Below are 23,325 nucleotides of genomic sequence, written 5' to 3'. Positions count from 1 at the left end.
CGTCCGATTTTATGTAAATGGTAAACCAAAGTCCCCATATATTTGCACGAAATTTGGCATAGAGAACTGAATTGAGCCTGGAATGATGTGTGCTAAGTTTCGTGAAAATCGATTCAGATTTAGATATAACTCAAATATATATTTCCGATTTAATGTAGATTGGGTAGCAAAGATATATCTATAGCTCCCACATATGTTACGTCCGATTTTAAGTAAATGTTGCACCAAACTCCTAAAGTTTGTCCGATTGACACGTGGCGGTTTGATGAAATTGTTGCAGTTGCAGACATAGCTTCAATATATATTTCAAACGAGTGTCTGATTGAGATTAAATTTTTAACATACCGAATAGCGTGTATCATGCTGGCTATAAATCGATTTTCATAAATTTGTCCCATTGTACGCAAGGGACTCTAAATCTTGTCGAATGAAATTAAATTTACCATAAGTTGCAGAAAGGCCATACACATGCCTTTCTTTCGAGGGAACATCGATATGAAATTGTTAGGATACATATTTCCAATATACCCAAAGTGGTGAAGGTATTATATAGTCGTCCCAGTCCGACTTTACTACTTTCCTTACTTGTTTTTTTACAATAAAAATATACATTAATATGTAATTAAAATCTGAGTGTTTAAACTTTTTAAGCCGAAAATTATTAATGTAGACCCATATTAAAACCAGTTCTGCGAGGAGGCATGCTACCCTCTGAAAACTCGATAATCGTAATTACAGCTTTTTTCGGTGGGATAATGAAGCTATGACCTTCAAAACACCGCAAATGGCGGTACTCTTCAATGGAAGCTATTCCGAAATGGGGTCCCATAAGTTTCAGAATCGCTGTGAATTATTTTCACCCTACACATTAATCATCAGCTAATTTCCATGTTAATTACCAAAAATTTTATTTTATATCGCCCACCAAATTCTCAGATTTCAACAATTCCCACTTTAAAGTCTCAGCTTCTATTTTTCCATAACACAGAATTTTGAAACAATTTTTGTTTCTTCTAATCTCAAATAATCGTTGTCCCCCAAAACTTTCCTTTTTTGCCCACAATAGATTTGGTCCATTGCTTCGTATCTCTTTAAACTATAAAATTTGTTATCTACTCTGCCAACATTCAAAATCAATTACATATAAACTATTGTGTGGGTGTACGTGTGTCTGTGTGCGGTTTATGAGTTTCATTGTTGTGTTATCCTCTGGGAAAGGCCACTAGCACATTGTTTACTCTTCAACACCACCATGGTGGTGGTGGTGGCGATGGTGGTGCCACCACTCCCAATACAATTTATTCTTGCCATACCCAGCTGCCTGTCTCTACGTTCAGTTCGTTCGTCTGTCCGTCCGTTTGTTCGCTCGTTCGCCTGTCTGAAAGAAGAAACTCCAAAAGCAAATATCTGAAATCATTCATTCATTCTGTTGTTGTTTTTTCTTCTCTGGTGGTGTGTTTCTTTGTCTAGTGTTTTTTGCCAATTCCGTTTTCTGTTCTTTGTTCATTCTTCGGTTCTTTGGGGGCTCCAATAAAAATTTTTCCATGCTCGTGGGTGATGTTGTCCTGTCCTGTCTTGTCTTATTACTTTTCACGTATTTCTTTGGCCTTTTGTTGTAGACCTTTTCGGTTTTTATTTTCCTTCTTACGATGATAATTCGTTGTTGGGAGAATTTTCTTCTTTTTTTTTTGGGTACATTGGGGTCAGGTTGGGTTTTCCTTTTTCGTTTTTCTTTTCTTTTTTTGCAATCATCTACAGAAGTTCGGGTTTATGTGTGTTGGGTGAAAATGTAAAAAAGTGTTTTTGTTGTGCATGGAAGGGATGTGAACTGTTGTTGTTGTTGGCGGTGTTGGTGTGAGGGCGCTTTTGTTTGTTGTTATTCTTTTTTTATTGTGGGTGCAGGCGTGTGTTATCAATTGCTTTGCAAATAAGTTTGACATATTCATTCCGGTTTCCTGTAATAGTCCAACCTCTCTTCCTTCAACTTCAACCCCAGTCGTGGGTATACTTGCTCATTCATCGGCATCAGTTCGTCAGTTGGGTTTGGTTCGGTGTGCTATCAGTCTGCTTGCCTCCTTACTCCTTCCGCCCACAATTCGTTCGTGCCTGCCATTGTATTCTTATTCACAAAGCAAACACAACCCAAACAGAGTTCGTTTGTCAATTTCATTGTTGGAGTTGTTGTCGCTGTTGTTTTTGCTGCTGTCATTTATGTTGATGTCAATGTAGATGGATTTTTACTGCTGTCTCTGCTTCAATTTTAGCTTCGTATCCAGCTCAGCTGTTGTATATTGCTAAGTTTTTCGTCTTGCCTTCGTCGTCGGTCTTTGTTAGTAACTGGTATTGCTTTGACTGTTCCCACTTGTCTTGAGGGAGCGTGTGACACACTCACCCACATTTGTCTATAGTATACATAAGTACACTGGTGTGCAGAGACACACACACACACATTCGTGTATACCCTGACTGAGTATTGATTTGAATGGCAATGGAGATTAACATTTTTTGCTTCGAGTTACTTCTTGTTACTTCTCGGTTACAGTGTTGCCATTTTTGGGATTTTTTCGATCAGAAAATCCAATTGCGGAATAGCATAATATTGAACGGTGAGGGGAATGTATTATGTTCTTCTATCAGCTTTTCTACGAGAAGTCGGTTCGGGTTTCTACAAGATATGAGAAGACCATTAGGCCTTTTTATAGAATTTCTATTGGTATTCCTTATGATGTGTCCTACTTTTTTTAAGGGAAAAACTTCTGATCTACCGTGGGGAGACATTTTGGTCTTTATAACGAACACTTTTTGGTTATACAGATGAAGATCTTCTGGATTTCTTAAAACATATATTCTGGTGTTCTACAAGAAGACATGCTGATATTTTATGAGAAAACTTTCTGAACATCTACGAGAAGATCTTCTGGTGTGCCATAAAATTAATTTCTGATCTTCCGTTCGGTGTTCTACGGGAAGACCTTTCTGTCTATGAGAAGGCTTTCAGGTTTTCTACTAGAAGTTTCTTATTCCTAATTTTCTAAGGAAGTAACTTCTGCTCTACTATGACAAGATACTTTGGTCCTGTATATGAAAACTTTCCAGTCATTTAAAATAAGACGAGAAGGCCTTCAGGTTTTCTACAAAAAGACTTGCTAGTATTTAATGAGACCATCTTCAATACATCCGGGAGAAGATCTTCTGGTCTTCTGAAGAAGCAATTTGGTTTTCTTTACGAGAAAACCTCACGGCTTTATTAGAAAAGAACCTCAGGTCTTCTATAGAAAATTTTTCAAGTTTCTCAGTACTTCTAAAAAAACTTTTCTAGTCTCCTAAAAGAAGATCTTAAAAATGCCTTCTAGTCTTTTATTGGAAGACTTTGTAGTTTTCAATAAAAAAGACTTCTGATGTTCTATAATTAGACCTTAAGTACTACTAGGAAAAATCCTCTCTGACCAGACTATTTCAAGGATTCCTACGAGAAGATTTTCTGGTCTTTTATAAGACGACTTTCCGATGTTCTATAAGAAGGACGTCTGATCTTCTTCTAGAACACCTCTCTATTTTCTAAGAGAAGAACTTCTGGTCTTCTATAGAAAATCCTTTAAGCTCTCTAGGTCTTCTACGAGAAGACCTTCTGATGGTCTGGACTTTTATTAGAAGACATTCTAGCCTTCTATTAGAAGACATTATATTCTTCTAATAAAATACATTCCTATCTTCTATATGTTTCGTTTTTGGTCTAACATAAGAAGACCTTCCGATCATCCACTAAAAGAAGAACTTCAGGTATTTTACCGAAAATACAAGTATTTTACACAAAATACTTCAGGTTCTCCAGGTCTTCTGTGAGAAGATCTTCTGGTGTTTTACTAAAAATATTTGAAGTCTTCTATAAGACAATCTTCTGGTGTTTTATAAGAAGACTTCTTCTACAGAAGAAGACCTGCTATTTTGTAAGAATATCTCCTGCTATTCTATAAGAATATCTCCTGCTCTAATAGAAGAAGACCTCCAGCTCTTCTATAGGAAGACCTCCAGCTCTTCTATAGGAAGACCTCCAGCTCTCCTATTGGAAGGCCTTCAGTTCTTCTATAGGAAGACCTCCAGCTGTTCTATAGGAAGACCTCCAGCTCTTCTATAGGAAGACCTCCAGCTCTTCTATAGGAAGACCTCGACCTCTTCTATAGGAAGACCTCCAGCTCTCTAGAAGAAGACCTCCAGCTCTTCTAGAAGAATACCTTCAGCACTTCTAAAAGAAGACCACCAGCTCTTCTATAGGAATACCTCCAGCTCTTCTATAGGAAGGCCTCTCGCTCTTCTATAGGAAGACCTCCAGCTCTTCTATAGGAAGACCTCCAGCTCTTCTATAGGAAGACCTCCATCTCTTCTATAGGAAGACCTCCAGCTCTTCTATAGGAAGGCCTCCAGCTCTTCTATAGGAAGACCTCCAGCTCTTCTATAGGAAGACCTCCAGCTCTTCTATAGGAAGACCTCCAGCTCTTCTATAGGAAGACCTCCAGCTCTTCTATAGGAAGACCTCCAGCTCTTCTATAGGAAGACCTCAAGCTCTTCTATAGGAAGACCTCCAGCTCTTCTATAGAAAGACCTCCAGCTCTTCTATAGAAAGACCTCCAGCTCTCCTAGAAAAAGACCTTCAGTTATTTATAAGAAGACCATCTACTCTTCTATAAGAAGACCTCCAGCTCCTTTATAAGAAGATCATCAGTTCTTATAAAAAAAGACCTACTGCTTTTCTAGAAAAAGGCTTCTTGCTCTTGTTGAAAAACCTCCTGCTCTTCTATAAGAAAACCTACGGCTTTTCTCTAAGAAGATCTACGGTTCTTCTATAAGAAGATCTATAAAAAGGCCTCCAGCTCTTCTAGAAGAAGACCTCCAGCTCTTCTAGAACCACACCAGCTCTTATAGAAGAATACATTCTACTCTTCCAAGTTATCCTGGACTTCGTTAAGGATACGTTCTGGCCATCCATGTTCCGTTGGACCACCGGGTTTTCAATAAAACGTTCGTTTGGTATTTTAGAAAGAGATATTTCTGAACCAGAAGGTCGTTGCCATAAGAAAACCTTCAGGCCTTTTATGAGACTAGATTCGCGAAAGGAATATCTCCCGCATTCTATATGAAGACTGCAGGTGCTCTTGGTCTTGGTCCTGTGGTCTTCGTTAAAAAGTATTTTTGGTCTCCTATATGGAGACTCCTGATCTTCTATACGCAGATCGTCTCGTTCTGAATCTTCTGGACATGCAAATGATGACCCTAACGTCATATATGAAATGACTTTCAAGATTTTTGGATTTTCTTCTTTACAAAATTCCGTCCTATGTTCGGATGTGTTTTATGAACAGAATATACATAAATGGCAACATGCTCTTGGGTGTTAAAATGGCACCCGGTTTTTTTATTTTCACTCCCTCTTCATAGAATTAAATCAAACATAAAAACAGGATAACAAAAATACAGCAGCGCGAATAAAAAACATCGTCGTTGGAAAAATACAAACATTGTGAGTTCGCGTTTTTACTTTTTTTGTTTGTTTGTATGTCTGACTGTTTTGTCCCGTGTATTCTCCAGCCATATTTCTCTAATAACAATGCGAGAAAACCCCAACGGAAATTATTTGATTACCTCGTCAATACTATCATCATCAACAACAACAACAGCAGAAGCAACAAAACAGCGACATCGTCATGTAAATGCGAATGAATTTTTGTTCTCGTGTCAGTACAATTGAGAGTATTGATGTTTGTCCTAGAACCACCACCCACCATTGTCGATATGTGGTGTAATAATATGTGTATGTAGGTTTTTTTTTGAATGTTGGCCCACAGCGTACCCCCATCAACAATCGCATCCATCCATTCATTGATTCAGTCACATTGTGATAAGGAGTAATGATGATGGCTTTATTTCCGTTTTGGCGTATTTTTTTCCTCGTTCCTTCTTTGTTATTCTTCACACTTTTTAATAAAAAAAAGTGAAAGGGATATTTTCCGGCAGTTCTATGCTGGATATGAAAATAATTCAAATTGCTCTATTATATGCGGTAACAAATGTTGAAGCGTTACCCAGGAATTGAGGGTTTGTGTTTGTGACATTTCAAATTTTTAATGATTACAAATTAATCAATCAATCGCGGGAATATTTCAATATGGGTTTTTTATAAGAGTGGAATCTATTTCCGTATTATTTTATGGTACCTATCAAGGTATTTAGAACGAGTAAAGAGAATTTAGTATGGGTATATCAAAATTGTTCACAAGAACAGTTCACTCTAAATGAATATTGTATTTGTCTAGGCTTATAACGATTGTAGAATTTTGAAGTTGGGCCTAAAAATCGAATAAAACGGTTATTATGCATTTCTTCTGGATGTACGTGAATAAAATATAGTCATTGGGTGCTAAGTACCACACATTTCCACGTTTTGGCTGTCCATGTCCATGTGTTTTCTCTACTTGAATTCAATATAAAGGGATTTACCACATGACCACATAAAAGGATCCTTCTTCTACCGTGAAGACCTATTTTGCCTCGATTTGAAAGAGCATACGGTTGATTTTTGTTTTGATTCGGATTCATACGCATTGATTTATGATCGGCACCTGCGGGGATTTTATTAACCTTTCCGACCTTTTTTTTAGCTGGAAAACCAGATAGGCTTGTCCCATATGGAAGAAGCAAATCCTTGGGATAGGCTTGTCCCGGAAGAGCATATTGGGGATATATTCCCGGAGGTATTGCTACAAAATCTGAACCCAAATGATGATATGCTAAAAATCACGGGGATTCCGGCCAAGTCTACTCAAGGAGTTTGCTGTGGTTCTAATGAAGAGAGTATGGACCTCAATTTTTGTGTCGGCACATAGCAAAAATAAGCTTCGAATGCAGGCTGTAACGTCAAGAATTCACCGATTCAATAGGTTTAACCTATCTGAAGCTTTATAAACGTGCCGTATCGCATCTTCACAAATTCGTAGTGCGAGTTACAAACTTACATTCGAAGAGGCAGGTTCATCTCAGTTGAAATTCATTAGAAATTCCGAAAGAATCTACCTGCACGCTGTTTATAACGAGCTCCATGTGAAAAGGATCTTCCTTCCGCATCAAGCTCGGTCCGAAACCTTACAGGTGTGCTTGGAAACGAGCAAAGTAGGAGAGTCGGCGGCAAAGGTGCGAAACCGAAATGCGAACCAAAGCCTCTCTCGAGCCAAAGGGTACCAGAAAAAGTCATTGAGGACACCCCAAACCAATTGACACCAATAAGAGAGATCGACTGGCTAAAGACTCTGCCACAAATCAAATGTGAATCGGATGGTAGTAAACTACATAGTTTGAATAGGAAAATGATCCATAAACCACATATACGGCTGCCGTTGAAAGCACAACCAACACAAAAATACGATGTTCAGAGAAGGCATCTAAAGCCTCGGCTACATTGGCGACGGATGAAGATCCTCAAGTGGACATTATCGGCAGAGCTGCCATAGTCACAATATCAGCAATAGTAACTGATTGTTTTTTTTTTTGATCTTTCAATCCAGACAGTGACCGAAGTCTGGATTGAAAGATCAGGGAGATCAAGAAGTTAGGCAGAGCATTCCTGCCGATTTTTGCCGATAAGGGTGCCAGGGTTATAAATTATCTGAAGTAGAAATCGCGAGGTTTGCCTTTTGTGGACAGTCGATGTCTTTGGCGCACTGTGGAAAGGAGCAAATCTTGGTGCGGTCGCCTCATCTGAGATTCCTTTCAGGAATATAATTTTGGCCAGAATCCTCCATGGAAAATGAAATACTGCTGAAGACGTTTATTCTTCAAATTCCCAACCTCACACCCTTGGGTCATCTCAGAAAACGAGAGGGAAAACTAAATTTCGGATCAAATTTTGGTGCGGTCTTCTTATCTGTAGTTCCTCTTAGGTAAGTTAGTTCAGCCTGCATTGAAAATATTAACCCTTCAAAATCCCAACCTCACTACATTGGACATTTTTCATTCTAACACCTTGTAAAGGGAGCGGAGTGATGGTTGCATGATTTGCGGTTGACCCCTTGGAGCGTCATAACTCAGAGAACGTGAAGGAAAACTAAATTTCGGATCAAGATGGGTTCAGTCAATGCTCTACAAGACGCTGATACTACCCTTGCCGGTGCATGGGAACTTGATGAGTAAGCTCTTGAAGTGTTTGAGAGCAAGATTTCCGAATGATCTACGAGTCGATGTGCATCGACGGTGAATATCGGCATTAAATGAACAATGAGTTGTACCATCTATTCTCGGACATTGACATAGTCAGAAGTATCAAGCTGCAGCGACTAAATCGGTTATGTCATGTTGTTAGAATGGATATGGATGTCCATCTCAAAAGGTATATAAAAGTCACATCTGGAAAGATCAAAAGGTATATAAAAGCTGATAAGACCGATTTGCCTGGACATATTTTTTAAGCTCGGCTTTTGGAACAAATGTTCTGTCTAGAGCCATCTAAGTAAGTGTGTAAGGGTAAGATTATTCAAGAACTACCGATCCAATCGCCTCCAAATTTTGGCACGTTTATTGGGGAAATCCAATCGGTGATGATCTTCAAAAATGTTAAAAAAATCGAAGGCCCACCATTTTGTCAATAGTTCATACGAGAGCCCGACATGTACTCTTCCAAATTCCGTTGGAATTTTCGGATTTCGATGTTCCAGAGAGCAGTTATAATGGAATTAAAGAACAACAAATATTAAAAATAATAAATAAAAAAAATAAAATAATAAAATAAAAAAATAAATAAAAAAAGTTATTCTGAACCGTTTCCAGATTATTTTTTAAATGTTCAAATCTATAACGAACACACAACATTTAAAATACCTATGTATGCATATGTGTGTGCTCATGCAATCAAAATTTTCAGTTTCTTCTTCGGATTCACCCTCCTACACACAAAAAACAACAACAACACCAACAAAAAATAAAAGCAAAACAGAACAACATGATAAGAAGGATTAAAAAGGATTACCAATGATTAGGGGGCCGCATCTATATAGGCCGAGTGTTGGAGCAGTAAAAATAAATCACTGGCTCATAATCACTCATTTATATACAAAATCAAACAAATACACATACAAAATGTACGTACATACATATGTATACAAAATAGTCGAGCGCACAAACAATTCAGTGATAACAACAGTCACAATTTGAACATATTGAAATTAGTGGAAAGTACTTAGAAAAATGGCAAAAAAACGGAATTTCAATTGCATGGCAGCAAGGAGGAGAAGAAGAGGAAGAGGAGGAAAAAGTGTAACAAAAAAACCAACAACACCTATTGCCAAGCATATCGCAAAAACAACATGCAATCCAAATGACAAATGATATTAAACAAAAACGAAACCCAATTGAAACGAAGAACTAGTTTCAAGTGCCACTATTTGTTGAGAGTGAGTGTGATAGAGGCAGAGAGTGCGAGAAAGTTGTGACAAATAGAGAGCATTAACTCTAGTAAGTTAGATTAGAAGAAGAGCACATGATAAAAGTGCGTGAACATCTGGCTAGTTGTTATGATGAGCACGAGGCGGGGGAGGAAGTATATTTGGTCAATGACAACTACAACAGCAACAAACAATGACACTCATTCGCACACACACACGTAAAGGAAAACCACCAAGAGTTTTCTTTGTGTGTGTGTGTGTTTGTTACGGGAAAAATACTAAACAAACAACTGATAGGACAATGACAATGCTTAACAAACAAAACAGGCAAATGGGGGAAAAAGCTTTGTGTACAGAAATAATCTCTGAGCGAGAGAGAGAGAGAGAGAGTGTGTGTGTATAAAATTAAAGAGAGGCCGTTAGTGTGCTGTGCTGTTTTTAGTACACATGTTTGCTTATAATGAAACTAACTATCAAGAGAATTTTTGATATACCATATGTTTGCACAACCAGGGAAAGTTTAGCTGATAAAGTTTTTGTGAATAAAACAAGAGATAGAGAGAGAGAGCCCGATTGTGGGAGAGCATTTGATGTGGGAGAATGTAAGAGCAAAGCTGTTAGTATTTTCGAAAATGGCGTAGTTATAGTATTTTTCATATTAACTTCCAGTTAAGCGCCATCTGCAACTGTATTGTAGTCAGTGCCATTTGGGGCCATCAGCCAAGAAGCAGGGTAGTACGGTTAAATCCTGCGACGCGCAATCCTTACACATATACTTTTTTCTTTTTCTACTAACTAACAACTAACCAAGCAACCAACCAAAAACAACAAAAAACCATGGAATACCTACAAAAAAATATAGAAAAAATTCGTTTTTCAAAAATAATACAAAAAAATTAATTACAAAAACATGCCTAAAGTTGGAAATTGTTTTTATTGTTTCTCTGTGGTGAAATGAAATGCGAAAAAAAAATAAATTAACACACACACACAAAAAGGAAAAGTAACGGAAAATCAAGTGGAGTAATGAATACTTTTATATAACCGTCAAGAAGTGATATTTGTGTATTAAAAAAAAGGTATCCAAAAAAAGTTTAGTGGGTGAATCAAAGAAGGAAAACCTGCCAGCCAAGCAGCTGAAGGAAAAAATTCTCAATTTCAGAACAAAAGAAATCATCAAATGAAAAAAAAAAATAGAAAAATTTATGGCTTGCGCATGTAACGGTCGGGGGACGTGAGGAATATTGGATTCCTTTTTTTCATAATGAAATAATAAAATAATTAATTTTTTTATTTAACAATTAAATGGAATTAATATGAAAAGCAATGCATGGAAAATAAAGAAAAATAGTGGCAAAAGAAAGCAAGTCTACTTTTAAGGCTTTTTTTTGTGGAAATGTTTGCAAAGAAAATATTCAAATTTTGAAAATTTCTAGTGCAGACAAAACCGCTTGGCCCTCCCACCAATATAACCTGGCAAAAAGGGCATGTCATAATTTTTCCAAGAGTGTGTTATGCTTGTGTGAATAAAAACATCGACGAAAAACACAGTTTCAAAGCTTTCAAATTGACTAAAAACCTGAAAATATTCTGCCTTTATGGTAACTGTTATATAATTAAAGGTATGATTTGAGGCTTAACGGGACTGACTAAAAATGAAAAAAAAAATAAAAGAAAATAAAGCAAGGAAAAGTTCTGTAAATAATATAAATAAATTTTTAATAAAGAATGGAATTAAAAACGAAAAAAAACAAAAATATCACCTAAACAAAATTTTTAGAAAATTAAAAAAAATCGGTTTTGTTAAGTTTTTAATTAAAAAATATATTTTTATTTTTTTCTTTGTCATAAAAAATTAATAAAACAATTCATTCATCATTACATAAAACTGCTTCATGTTAACATACAAAGAATCTTCTATCCTTTTTCCATTTCCATATTTTTTCTTGTTTCATTTTTTTTTCTTTATCAATGTCTGCTAGAGCGCGCTTGTATGTGTGTGCGTGTGACTACTGTTTGTAAGATAGTAGGGGGAGCTGTCTTAGCTTTTGGGAAAAAGGAATTTGTCTGCTTCCTTTTTTTGTTCATAAAACATTTTCTTTCACATATATACACATACCGTTGCTTGCTCTGTCAGAAAAATAAGAGTCTATTAGAAAAAAAAAACCGTTAGTTCTTCAATTTTCTCCTTTGCCCTCATCTTTATCATGATTTTTGCCTATGTTTTGTCATTTCTTTTTGGGTGCCTTCTTCATTTGACAATTCGTATATGTCGGTCGTGTATCATCATATCGTTGTCGTCGTCGTTCTCGTCAATTCATACGATTCGTTGCAGAACGATATTGTCGATGGAATAGCCGAAAAAAGAAAACATGAGGTTAAGATAAAAAAGAATTCCATACGACAAAGAAGAAAAAAAAAACAACAAGATAAATTCTATGAAAAAGGGAGGAAATTCGAAAACACACAATGCCAACTACTTGAAATTTGCAACACATGGCAACTCTTGTATTGGAAATATCTCAACGATTATAATGGACTATATCTCCCACGCTCTCAACATCGAACACAAAAAAAAAAGATAACAAAACTCCCCCGTAATGATAGAGAGATAGAGAGCGACATGAAAGCTAACACTGAAATATGCAATTCAAGGAGAGACAATATATGAAAGTGATTCAGAGAGAGAGAGAGAGGGAGAGCATTAGTGAGAGTGTGAAAACAAATAGTGATAGTTTTTCTTTTCTGTCCATATCTCAAAAGCCATAAACAACACACAGTGAAGCATAAATTGAAAATCAGCTCTCCCGCTCAGAGTGTTTCAATGAAAGAGAAATTTGTTTGTGACCCTGAGAGGGCTCAATGTTCGAAAGCCAACGTTATATAAAGCAAACACCCAAAAACGTGCAAAGTGAAGTGTTGAAACCACAAAACATCTAAGTTTTGGGCACAAAAAAGCTTTTTTTCGTGGAAATTTGAAAATCATAGAAAACGAAAAACAAAAAAGATAAAAAAGTTGCAAAACAAAAAAATTCAAACTACAAAATTTAATTCCAAGAAAAGTATAATTTCGTTGGGATAATACAAATTTGCATTCAAACCAAATTTCATGTGAACAAAAATGAAAAAAAGATCCCAATTTTTTATACAAAAATGTATTCTCTTTTTCTCTTCAAGGTTAACAACAACAACAAATATTACAACAATATCAAGCTAATGTGAAGATATACAAAAAAATAATTTCTTAATACAAAACAGAGATTTCAAAGAAATATAACTCGAAAAGAAAAAAATAAAAAAAACACATAAAAATACAAAAAAAAAGAAACAACAACAAAAAATAGCGCCTTTAATTTTTAATAATGTTATCGTTTTATACAAAATAATTATCGTTAACAAAGTTTTTTCGTAATTGTGTCGGATTCGTTGTTCAAACGTTATCGTGTTCGAGTTATTTTTCGCCCAAAAGAAAAGAAAAAAACAAAATAACTCTACATTTGTTATTGGTGTACGATATATTCAAATTTCGGCCTGATTTAATTTTGCTGGTATCTCATGCCACCAAACTAAAACCTGAGTGTCTGTGAATTTTTTTTTTTATTTTGGGAAATATGTACCATCAACTTTAACCACAACTATTAGCAGCAGCATGCCACCACAGCCACAAACTCAGCTGTACTCGTGTCTAACCCGCCACCATTATCACTAATTTTCAATTACATACAAAAAAAGTGGATTTTGTGTTTTATACGAAAAGAAAATGTTATTGAAAAAAATTATTTGGTGTTCTTTAAACGTTTGGTTCGAAAATTCATTATAACATATTATTTAAAACAGTTTTGCGATATGTTTTGTGGTATAACATTAATAGCTACACCAACAACAACAACCAATACATTGGATTATCATTAAAACTTTGGATTATTAATGGATATATAACGATAAAATAAAAATGTAAGTAAACCATTTTTAATAAATGTATTTAGATAAATATATTGAAATACAAATATAGACATATACAACATAAAGTATCCACAATAATATACATATATACATTCAATGTTAGGTTCAATATTCAATGTTAGGTTCTTTCTTAAAAGACAATAACCTACACTATTCCTTGGAACACATAACTTAAATAAATAAAACCATTACAAGTACATTCACATATTCACTGGATTGGTTTTGATTTCCACAAGAATACACAAATCATTTGAAATTCTTTCAAAAGAGACCATGACTATTCAAAACGTCAGTCTATGTACCACACTGTGGTACAGGGTATTATGGCTTCGTGCATATGTTTGTAACAGGCAAAATGAAACGAGATAGACACATGGTTCCTTTTGAGAATATGCACACAATCACCTTTTTGAGGGGACCCCTCATTTTTTTGATTTTATTCGAAACTAATTCAAGAATGTCCCTACAAAATTTCAAGTGAAAATCTCAAGAACTCTTGAAGATATACCCGATTTATTGTGTCAGCCAGCACCAAGTGACGGCTAAAGTGCGTCTCAAACGTTAAACGCGTTTTTCTCTTTTGTGAATGGCGGGCACGATAACTCAAAAACTAATAACCCAATCGATTCCAAATTTTTACACGTTTCTCTGTGAGTGTATAGCTATCGTATGAACCAGGATAAAGCCAATCGGTGAAGATCTTCCTTATTTTTTAACTTGGTTTTTGTCAAAAATCGGCAATTTTCCAAAAATGTTTTTTCAAAGGTCCGCCATTTTGTTAATTTTAGAGCGAAATCAATAATCCTAGTTCATACGAGAGCCCGACATGTACTCTTTCTAACACAGTTGGAATTTTCGGATTCCGATGTTCCAGTGAGGAGTTATCATGCCCGCCATCAAAAATAAGGACTTCTCTTTAATTACAAAAAACAACAACAAAACAATTACAATTTTTTTTGTAAATATTTTTTCCTCTCTTTTAAATCTTCAAATATATATGTGCAAAGTTATAAACCTTAATAAGCATTGGTATTGATTTACCAGCCCATTGAAAATCTTGAAAAATTAAAATCGGAATGACCCTATTGCAATTGGGAAAAATCGGTTGAAATTTAGATATAGGTAAATGATGCATGAAAGTACCTATATATTTTTCGATTTGCAATTTGGCATTGTGTACTAAAATAAGACTGGAGTGATGTGTGTTAAGTTTTGTGAAAATCGGTTCAGATTTAGATATAGCTTCCAGTCCCTATAGTCCCTATATATTCTTAGATTTTCACGATATTTGGCATAGCGTACGGAATTGAGTTTAGAACGATGTTTGGCATAGCGTACTGAATTAAGTCTAGAACGATGTGTGTTAAGTTTCGTGAAAATCGGTTCGGATTTAGATATAGCACCCATATATATTTTCGTCCGATTTTAGGTAAATAGTGCACCAAAATCCCTTTTATATACTTCGATTTGCACAAAATTTGGTGAGTTTCGGGAAAATCGGTTTAGATTTCGATATATATATATATATATATTGACATTACTCCCGTGAATTTTGTTTTGATATAATCATCATGTAAAGGTTCCGGCCATTGTTCGAAATTTCAAGCTTTTTAGACATATTCTTCAACCTAAAAGGCTTCAATTTGGCTTTAGGAGGCCAAATTGCTGACGATTCTATGGAAAATTCTAAGCAACTTTGGTGAAGGAACCATAGGTCTATCTCGATTTTCGAGTCTCCCACTTTTCAAAAAATGATTTTTCTCCATTACATCATTTTGATTGAAAATTTAATTTTTTTATCAATTTGACCGAAAAACTTGTAATTTTTCTCAGAAAATAAACTTAATATATTATTAATCAACATTTTAGAATTTGAAAATTCTTCTGGATCTTTTTTATATCCTCCACCATAGTGTGGAGGGTATATTATTTTTTTTCGTTTGTAACTCATCGAAATAATCATTTCCGACCCTATAAAGTATATATATTCTTGATCAGCGTAAAATTCTATGACATATATATATATCTATACATATATAGCCATGTCCGTCTGTCTGTTGTAATCACTCTAGCGTCTAAACGCTATAGATAGCGATAGATCGCCAAATTTTTGCATAGATTCGTCTTTTGTCTGTCCACGTTTAGGCATAGCTCCCATATAAGGGTACCCCCCAATGTTCAGTATTTTGAGGTTCTTGAGCGCGTTTTTCAACTGAATTCGCTGAAATTTGGTATATTGAGTTCTTATTATGTAGCGAATCTCTCCACTAAAAATTATAAATATGGGTTCATATTTTCGGATAGCCCCCATATATGGGTACCCCTAATTTTGCGGTATTTTGGGGGGTTTAATCGCATTTTTCAACCGAAAAAAATTATAACAGCCTGTTTTTGTAAAATTCCAAACGAAAAATTGTAAAAATTGAATCAGAAAACCTTTATAAACATAAATAAGCGTTCTTGAGCACGCTTTTCAACCGAATTCGCTGAAATTTGGTACATTGTGTTCTTATTGGGTACCAAATTTTCCAACTAAAAATTATAAATATAGGTCCACTTTTTCTGGTATCCCCCATATAAGGGTACCTCCCAATTTCCAGTTTTTGGAGGGTTTGACCGAATTTTTTCACCGAATTGGCTGTAATTTAGTAATTTGAGTTCTTATTGGGTAGCAAATCTCTCCACAAAAAATTATAAATATAGGTCAATTTTTTCGGGTAGTCCCCACATAAGGATACCCCCAATTTACGATATTTTGAGGTTCTTGAGGGCGTTTTTCAACCGAATTCGCTGAAATTTGGTATTTTGGAGTGGTATATGACAACAAATTAGTAATATTCACGCCTTTTTAGGGGTTGTCCCCATATAAACCCTGTTTTATATTAAAATAGCTATCTGATTTGTTCCGTGTGTTGTGGTTGGGTAGTCGTTACGGCGAATAGTCAATTTTTACCCCACAAGGACTATTTAGCCATCTGTTGTAAGTATTCCGCCTTCTAAAGATATTGTGATAAAAAAAAACTCAAATATGACCATAATGAAATATATCGGCAGACATTTAGGCATCTCCTCAATATAGTGATACCTCCTGAGGGAACGAATTGAGATAAAAAATTAAAATATTGTGTTCAAAATTGGTATATACCGGTCATTAATTAGGCATAGCCCTAATATAATGATATCCCCAAATATTCACTATTTCCTACACTACGTAATCAATATTGGTCCCCCTTTAGGCATAACCTTTGTAATCTAAATTACAGTAGTTTGAGAATTTTATACTCTACCATACGTTATCAGTATCAGCCCACTTACAGATTTTAGGAAAAATCCCCATTAAAAATTGCTGACGTTTGTATTTGGTGTACATAATGGTGTACATAAATCGGTTGGTAGAATTATCGGTATATGCCCACTTTTTGGTATGTTCCCTATATTTCCATTGCATGTATCTGTCAGTATAACTATGATGGTGGGTATCCAACGCTTTTTCACTTGTTTTTTTTATTTTGGACCCATTGTGAGACAGATGGAAACTCCTGAATAGACTTCAAATTATCAAAAATTGATTTTTTCCAAGGAATAATAAACTCATTCAACTAAATATTTGTTCGGTTTTTTGTTTAACGTCATCTACTCAACATAGAATACACTCAGCCAATTTCACTACAATTAAACTTGGAACATTATTTCATTCACCTCGGATCCGCTGTTACAGTTCATGCAAATTGAAATGAGCTAATTTCTCTGTCCATAACAAAGATGGCGAGTGCAACAAATTTTTTGGGTTTCGACCGACAAAAAATTTGAAATTTGATATCTGTTTAATTAAAGCATGTGTAATTTTCATGTTCTCTATGTTTTTGATGCCAACTTTCAGTTTACATTTATTTTTTATTTGCTTATAACGATGACAATCTTTTCGAAGTCAATTTTAATGTTAACGATTCTTCATGAATGATCTCCTACATCAAATGTTATGAAGTTCTTCTTTAATTTTCCACATAAATGAATATATTCTTCCTGCTAAAGCCCTTGTTTTATGACTGTATTTAATTTTTTTCTAATGTTAGACCTGCCACTTTGGGTTCATTTTATTTTAATTAAAAAAAAAAGAATTCACATTTGTAATCAGCGACCATAAGTCTCGTGTTTTAATTTAAATTAAGATTTAAAAAGAAGTTGATCGCCCATTTGGATCCGATATTTTGATTTTTATTATATTTGATATTAATTTTATAAATTCACAAATTGAGATTTGGCTCATAGTGCATTGGTTTTAGTTATGTAATGAAATATATATAAAGGTTCATTCCCCTTACCGCAGACTCCCTCATTTTCCATTATCGAATTTTGTATATCTATTTCAAATTATCAATTTATCTCATACAACGCAATAGCTGAAATCGCGATTTTAGCGGCAAAAATTGTTGATGGTGTTCAATGCCCAACGTTTTGAAATGAAAAAAATTTAAAAAAAATTTACTGTTGGCTACCCTTATGAGTCGATCTAGACATGTGTGTCCGTCCGTCCGTCTGTCCATTATAATTTGTAAACACGAGACAGGCCATAGTTATGGACCAATCTTCATGAAATTTTGCATGTAGGGCCGGTTCTGGCCAATGAAGACCCCTATTGCTTTTGGGGTAACCTATCGATTAATATTGAGGGGATGAAATTGACCAAATACTTAATTTTTGTCGGTTTTTCTGGTCGCTCTAGAGGCCGCAATTATGGTCTAAACATAGCGAAATTTGACATGGAGAAGGGGATCGGGCCAAAGAATAGGCATGCCTGTTTTCATAAAGATCGTTCAATATTTAGCGGGTAAAATGGACTTTTGTGTGAAAAATGACAAAATTTGTATTCTATAGCGTATATATTTACTCCTGAAGGACATAGACCCAAGAAGTTGATAGTATATCCAAGAGGATATTGTTGACCTTTAAATTGATACCAATTATATTGTCATATGTACACTAGTGTGTGGAAATATAGCGCTGATTGCTTTGAAGTGTTCCACGAGGTTCCAGTTATGGCCAAGGTCAACGCCTATAATTTTCATTGATGGTTAGATAATAATATTGGGATGGAGTGGATCGAAAACTTCAATTTTTTGTATATTTTCGAGTCGATATATAGGCCACAATTATAAGCCGAATGTCAGAACAGAACCCACCGTCAAGGGAGTATGGACAAGTCATTAGAAGGACTATATTTGAATATTAGTAAAATTCAGAAAATAGGTCAGTGTAAGGAAGAGGTGCTGTTGACCTCTAATCGGGCAAGAGGGTGCAACTATCACGAAATATTAATCCACAGGAATAAAAATCCACAGAAAATTAGAGTTCCGTGGTAGTTGGGTAGGGTATCGTATGGTCGGCCCCCGCCGACTATACTGCTACGCTGACTGCTTTTAATATATAAAACAAGTATGTAAAGTTGAAAACTTTGACAGGGCCGACAATATTATACCCTTCAACACTTTGGGTATATTCTTAAGATATTCTCAAAATTCCAAATGTAAGGTACAGTCAGATATATGTATCGATAGAATAAACATTGCATTGTTGAGGGACCACTGACTTGAAATCGGACAAATTTCAATTAGTGCTCTATAAAGATATATGAAAATATTTTTATTAATCTATACCCATTTCACTCTGAAATCTATGCAAAATTGCATGCCAATTTAGTATGAAGACATGAATGATAGTCTTTGGTGTACCATTTGTATGAAATTGAACAAAACAATGTATGCACAGCACCTAGTCCGAACTAAAATATTAAATCGAAAGAAAATATATTTGGGGGAATATTTATATATGTGAAATATATAGGAGCTGTATCTTAATCAGATTCAGATTTTCACGAAAACTAGCACTAGCACTTTACACTAAGTATAATACGGTGTAAATTGAAAATATTATAGGGGCACCACTTACATAAAATCGGACGAAAATATATGTAGGAGCTATATCTATATATGAACCGGTTTAACGAAACTTAGCACACAATTCAATTTCTGTAACAATCGAACAAACTTTATGAGTTTGGTGCGCCATTTACATATAATAGGACGAAAATTTTTGAGCATGACGTAAATTTTTGAGCATGACAAAACCGATAAACCATTGGCGGGAGGTACCACAAAAACCGTCTGACATTTTCAATCTTCGAACTTGATTAGGGTTTGCAGTAAATACTACGATATGCAATGTTTGAATTGAAACGGTAACAAATTTTGAGAGCTTACATGCCTTTCAGGCAGTTTTCGTCACAACAAATCAGGTACTAGTCAAATAGGTACTAATCAATAGTAAAAATAGACATAAAATCAAAATTGTTAAACTAGTGTTAAACCAAGCATAACAAATGTCATCTCTACTTATTTTGGTTTCACAGTGGAATGCGCTTAAAACGGACCCCGGTTATAACGAACTTTTTCATAACGAAAGCATTTCCTGGTAACGAAGTTTTAAGACATTTTTTTAAACAAATATTTGCTCTTATAGCGAACTATTGATATAGTCAGTTTCATAAAAGGGAAAAGAATCAGCGTAAGTATTGTAAAGGGAGAAATATATACGCCGCTCTTCTTTATTATTTTACCATGACTTAAAATGCCAAGCCTGAAGTCTTCTTATGTGTTTCCGCCTTAAAAATATAACTGAATATATAATTTCTGCTAAGCCAATGTTTTGTTTTTCCTTGGATAGATCGAACTAATTTTCTTGGCCCTTACTAGTTCGACATAACCATGCTTCACTATGAGTGTACAATATTATGTCGATAAAAACAGACGTTGCATCCTTGGAGGACCATTGATCTATATTTATATAGGGAACATGAGCATGTCATTCTACTTAAAAGCTTAGTACATGTCATTCTAGGCTCACATTGGTATGCTTGCAAAATTTCAAACAATCCTCGGCTATTTGATCCATCATATCATATTTTCTTTCGGAAAGAAATTACATACTATTATAATATTTGATTTTTATAAGCTATACAATATTAAATCAAATATTTTTTATTTCTATTTTCCAGATACAGACGCTACAATACGGTCGTACAAAACAAAGAAAAAATGCGTTTTCATCCGACGAAGAAACGCAGTTGAAATAAACCACAACAAATAATTCGAACGATAAAATCGTAAATCGTTAACGATATTTATGTTACAATATCATAATAACGTTTATCTGATTAAAACCAACTCAAAGACTTATCCGAACATTTCGGAAAGCCAAATTCGTTGTGGGCGTTACAAAGTGCTGCACTGTAGACAATTTACAACCAAACATAATGATGATGGGGCCATGAGCCCATCATTACCGACATTGAGTTGGAGTCGCAAGCGCGTCTCAAGCGGGCCTGCACCATGCTAGCACCGCCGAACCCGAGGTCAATATGCGGCCAGGACCCGGGCTGGTCGTGATGGCGCTTGCGTTTATTTCGGGGGCTCGGCGTGGCAGCACCAGCAGCATCAGTTCAAAGACTACACTAACAACGTCGTCACTACCACCAACACTACCACTACCAACGTCAGCAGCAGCAGACACCAGAACACCACCACCATCACTACCTTCCACAACAGCAACATTTCCAGCGGCTACACTTCTACCACCAGCATCAGCGGCAACGTCGTCGTCCTCATTCATTATCGCAGCAGCAACACCACCACCACCGCCTACAACAACAACAGCAGCAGCAGGAACATCCAACACCAACATCTATCCAACCTCATCGCCATTTAGTGTTTATGAACACAACGGATTGCCACATTCTCCATTACACGAAGAAGAGGCCATAAGGCACGATCACAACAACAACAACCACCACCACCTCCTACACAAAGACGTAGGGCCATTCAATTTTTTTAGTGCATTTTATAGCAACGATTTTCTACAGCGACCGGCATCCCATCTGTACTCCGCTAACTCGGCCTACAATCCCAGCAACACCTTTGCCTATACGTTTCCGCTGCCCTCACACTTGTCGCACCATTACGACGATCCGCTGCAACGTTTGTCCGTTCGTTCGTCAACAGTTCTGCCAACGGTAAGGCAGTCGCGTTCGCGTGTGCTATCGTCCAAATTTCGACGGAGAAGAAAGAGAAGAACCCGCAGTGCAAACGTTGACTACAAGGGCAGTCGGCAGTCGGAGGCAGGGGATAACTTAAACGAATCATCTGACGATAATACCTCGCAATCGATAGCAGTGGAGAGCAGCAAGAGTCGTAGTCGCAGTCACGGCCGAGACAGTGTTGTAAGCGACCAAGCCACAGTACGTGGTCTACCCGTTCACTTTCCCTCACTCACCGCCGATTCGTCAAGATCGTTTGACGAAGACGATATATTTGCCTTAGTAGCCGAGGACGATCTTCTGTCGGAAGAGTCCTTTGATCGTTTGATAAAACTAACGGACGACAAAATTGGTGATACTAACGAAGAAGATTACAGCAGTGGAACGGAGACTGTAGTGTCATCGTCTTCATCGTCGTCCTCATCCTCATCTTCATTGTCGTCATCATCCGCATCGTCGTCCTCGTCATCCTTTTCATCATCTGCTTCAGCATCGTCCTCACAGTCATCATCAGCAGCAGCAGCCGCAGGATCATCGACAAGTGGTAGTGGAAGTGTCGCCTCAGAATTACAGGACACCAATCAACAAAATGCCCTTGAGGATTTTGAACGATTGCAACACAATGAAGTTCCCGTTTCACGTTCGAGTGAAAACGATCCAAAGTCCCAAGGATCGATATCAATACAAGATCAAGAACAACACCAGCAACAACTACAACAACAACAACAGTCAGAGCAAGAGCCAGATTCAATATCAGAAGCATCAGAGCAGGAACATGATAGCGAACTGCCGCAAACACCAAATCATGCTCGCGAATCGAATGAACCAACTGACGATCAAATCGAAACGCTGTACAATGCTCACTTAGTGAGCAATAACAACGATAAAATAGTATCTGTCACCGACGACGACGGCGATAGTGACAGCGACAACGTCGTACAACACATAACACCTGCCCAGCAGGAATCTAGTAAAGCGAAAACAGACCTAGAGGACACCACGGAACATCGATCGATATTGGAAAGTGATTTTCCGTTAACACGCCTTAATCCCTGGATATCAGCTTGTGATCTGGCACAACCTGGTCCATTGCCGGCACCAGACTTACAGGTGAGTTATTTGATGGGAATGGTGATTATTTAGTGATTTTGAAATTTTCAATTCGTGGATGTTACAATCAACCATTTATGATTGTAGCAAGTTTCTCGAATTTTTTTCGCTTCAATTTCTACAGAATCAAGTCTGTTGTTAATATCAGATATCAAAATGGGTTGTCAGGATAAGAGATTAAATAAAAACAGTGGAAAATGGATGGATTTCCAAAAAGATAATTATTACTACAAATGCACCGTTATTCCCGCAATCATATTTATTTTATTTTAGGAGTTCATTATTATTATTTTGGCATTTTCATTTCAAACATCTTCTGACATTTTCTTTAATTTCCAAGAAAATAAACAACAATACCATGTGAAAGACAACAAATATTATTCTTTAATGAATGCTAGACACAAATCTGAAAAGGTCATATTTGTATTCAACTAAACTTTGACATTTCAAGTAACGGTAGCAGTGAGAAGAACATCAGCAGGAACAACAACACATACCTCGTGTTAATTCCGCAATTAATTTCTTCAAAGACCAACTCATTATGTCGGACATATAGACTGCATTAGCATCCCGCCATAAATAAATTATTAAGTAAATTGAGTAATTAAATCAAATGTCTTCATTATTAATACAAATGACTGAAGGCAAAAAAAAAAGGAAATGAAATGAAATCAGGTTTTGTTGTGAGATATTGAATAGAAAATTGAGACATGGGAATACCCTGCCTTGCGGAACAGG

At 36.0% G+C, this 23,325-nt stretch overlaps 1 protein-coding gene across 1 annotated transcript in view; it reads left to right on the top strand.

The window, feature by feature from the left end:
- The first annotated feature begins 20,535 nt into the window (after positions 1 to 20,535).
- The window catches only part of LOC133329721 (probable serine/threonine-protein kinase DDB_G0282963), a 150,579-nt gene continuing 147,789 nt past the window's right edge, over positions 20,536 to 23,325 (top strand). Inside the window, exon 1 of the mRNA XM_061538187.1 lies at positions 20,536 to 22,587. Within this exon, the coding sequence (XP_061394171.1) occupies positions 20,803 to 22,587 (1,785 nt within the window). The 5' untranslated portion in view covers positions 20,536 to 20,802. The remainder of the gene's footprint in view (positions 22,588 to 23,325) is intronic.

This window comes from Musca vetustissima, unplaced genomic scaffold (genome assembly GCF_032173495.1).
Source record: "Musca vetustissima isolate MV318-11 ecotype Yass unplaced genomic scaffold, APGP_CSIRO_Mvet_v1 utg1892, whole genome shotgun sequence".
Taxonomy (NCBI): domain Eukaryota; kingdom Metazoa; phylum Arthropoda; class Insecta; order Diptera; family Muscidae; genus Musca; species Musca vetustissima.
Note: the sequence above shows the minus strand (reverse complement) of the source record. Positions and strands in the feature narration are given on the sequence as shown.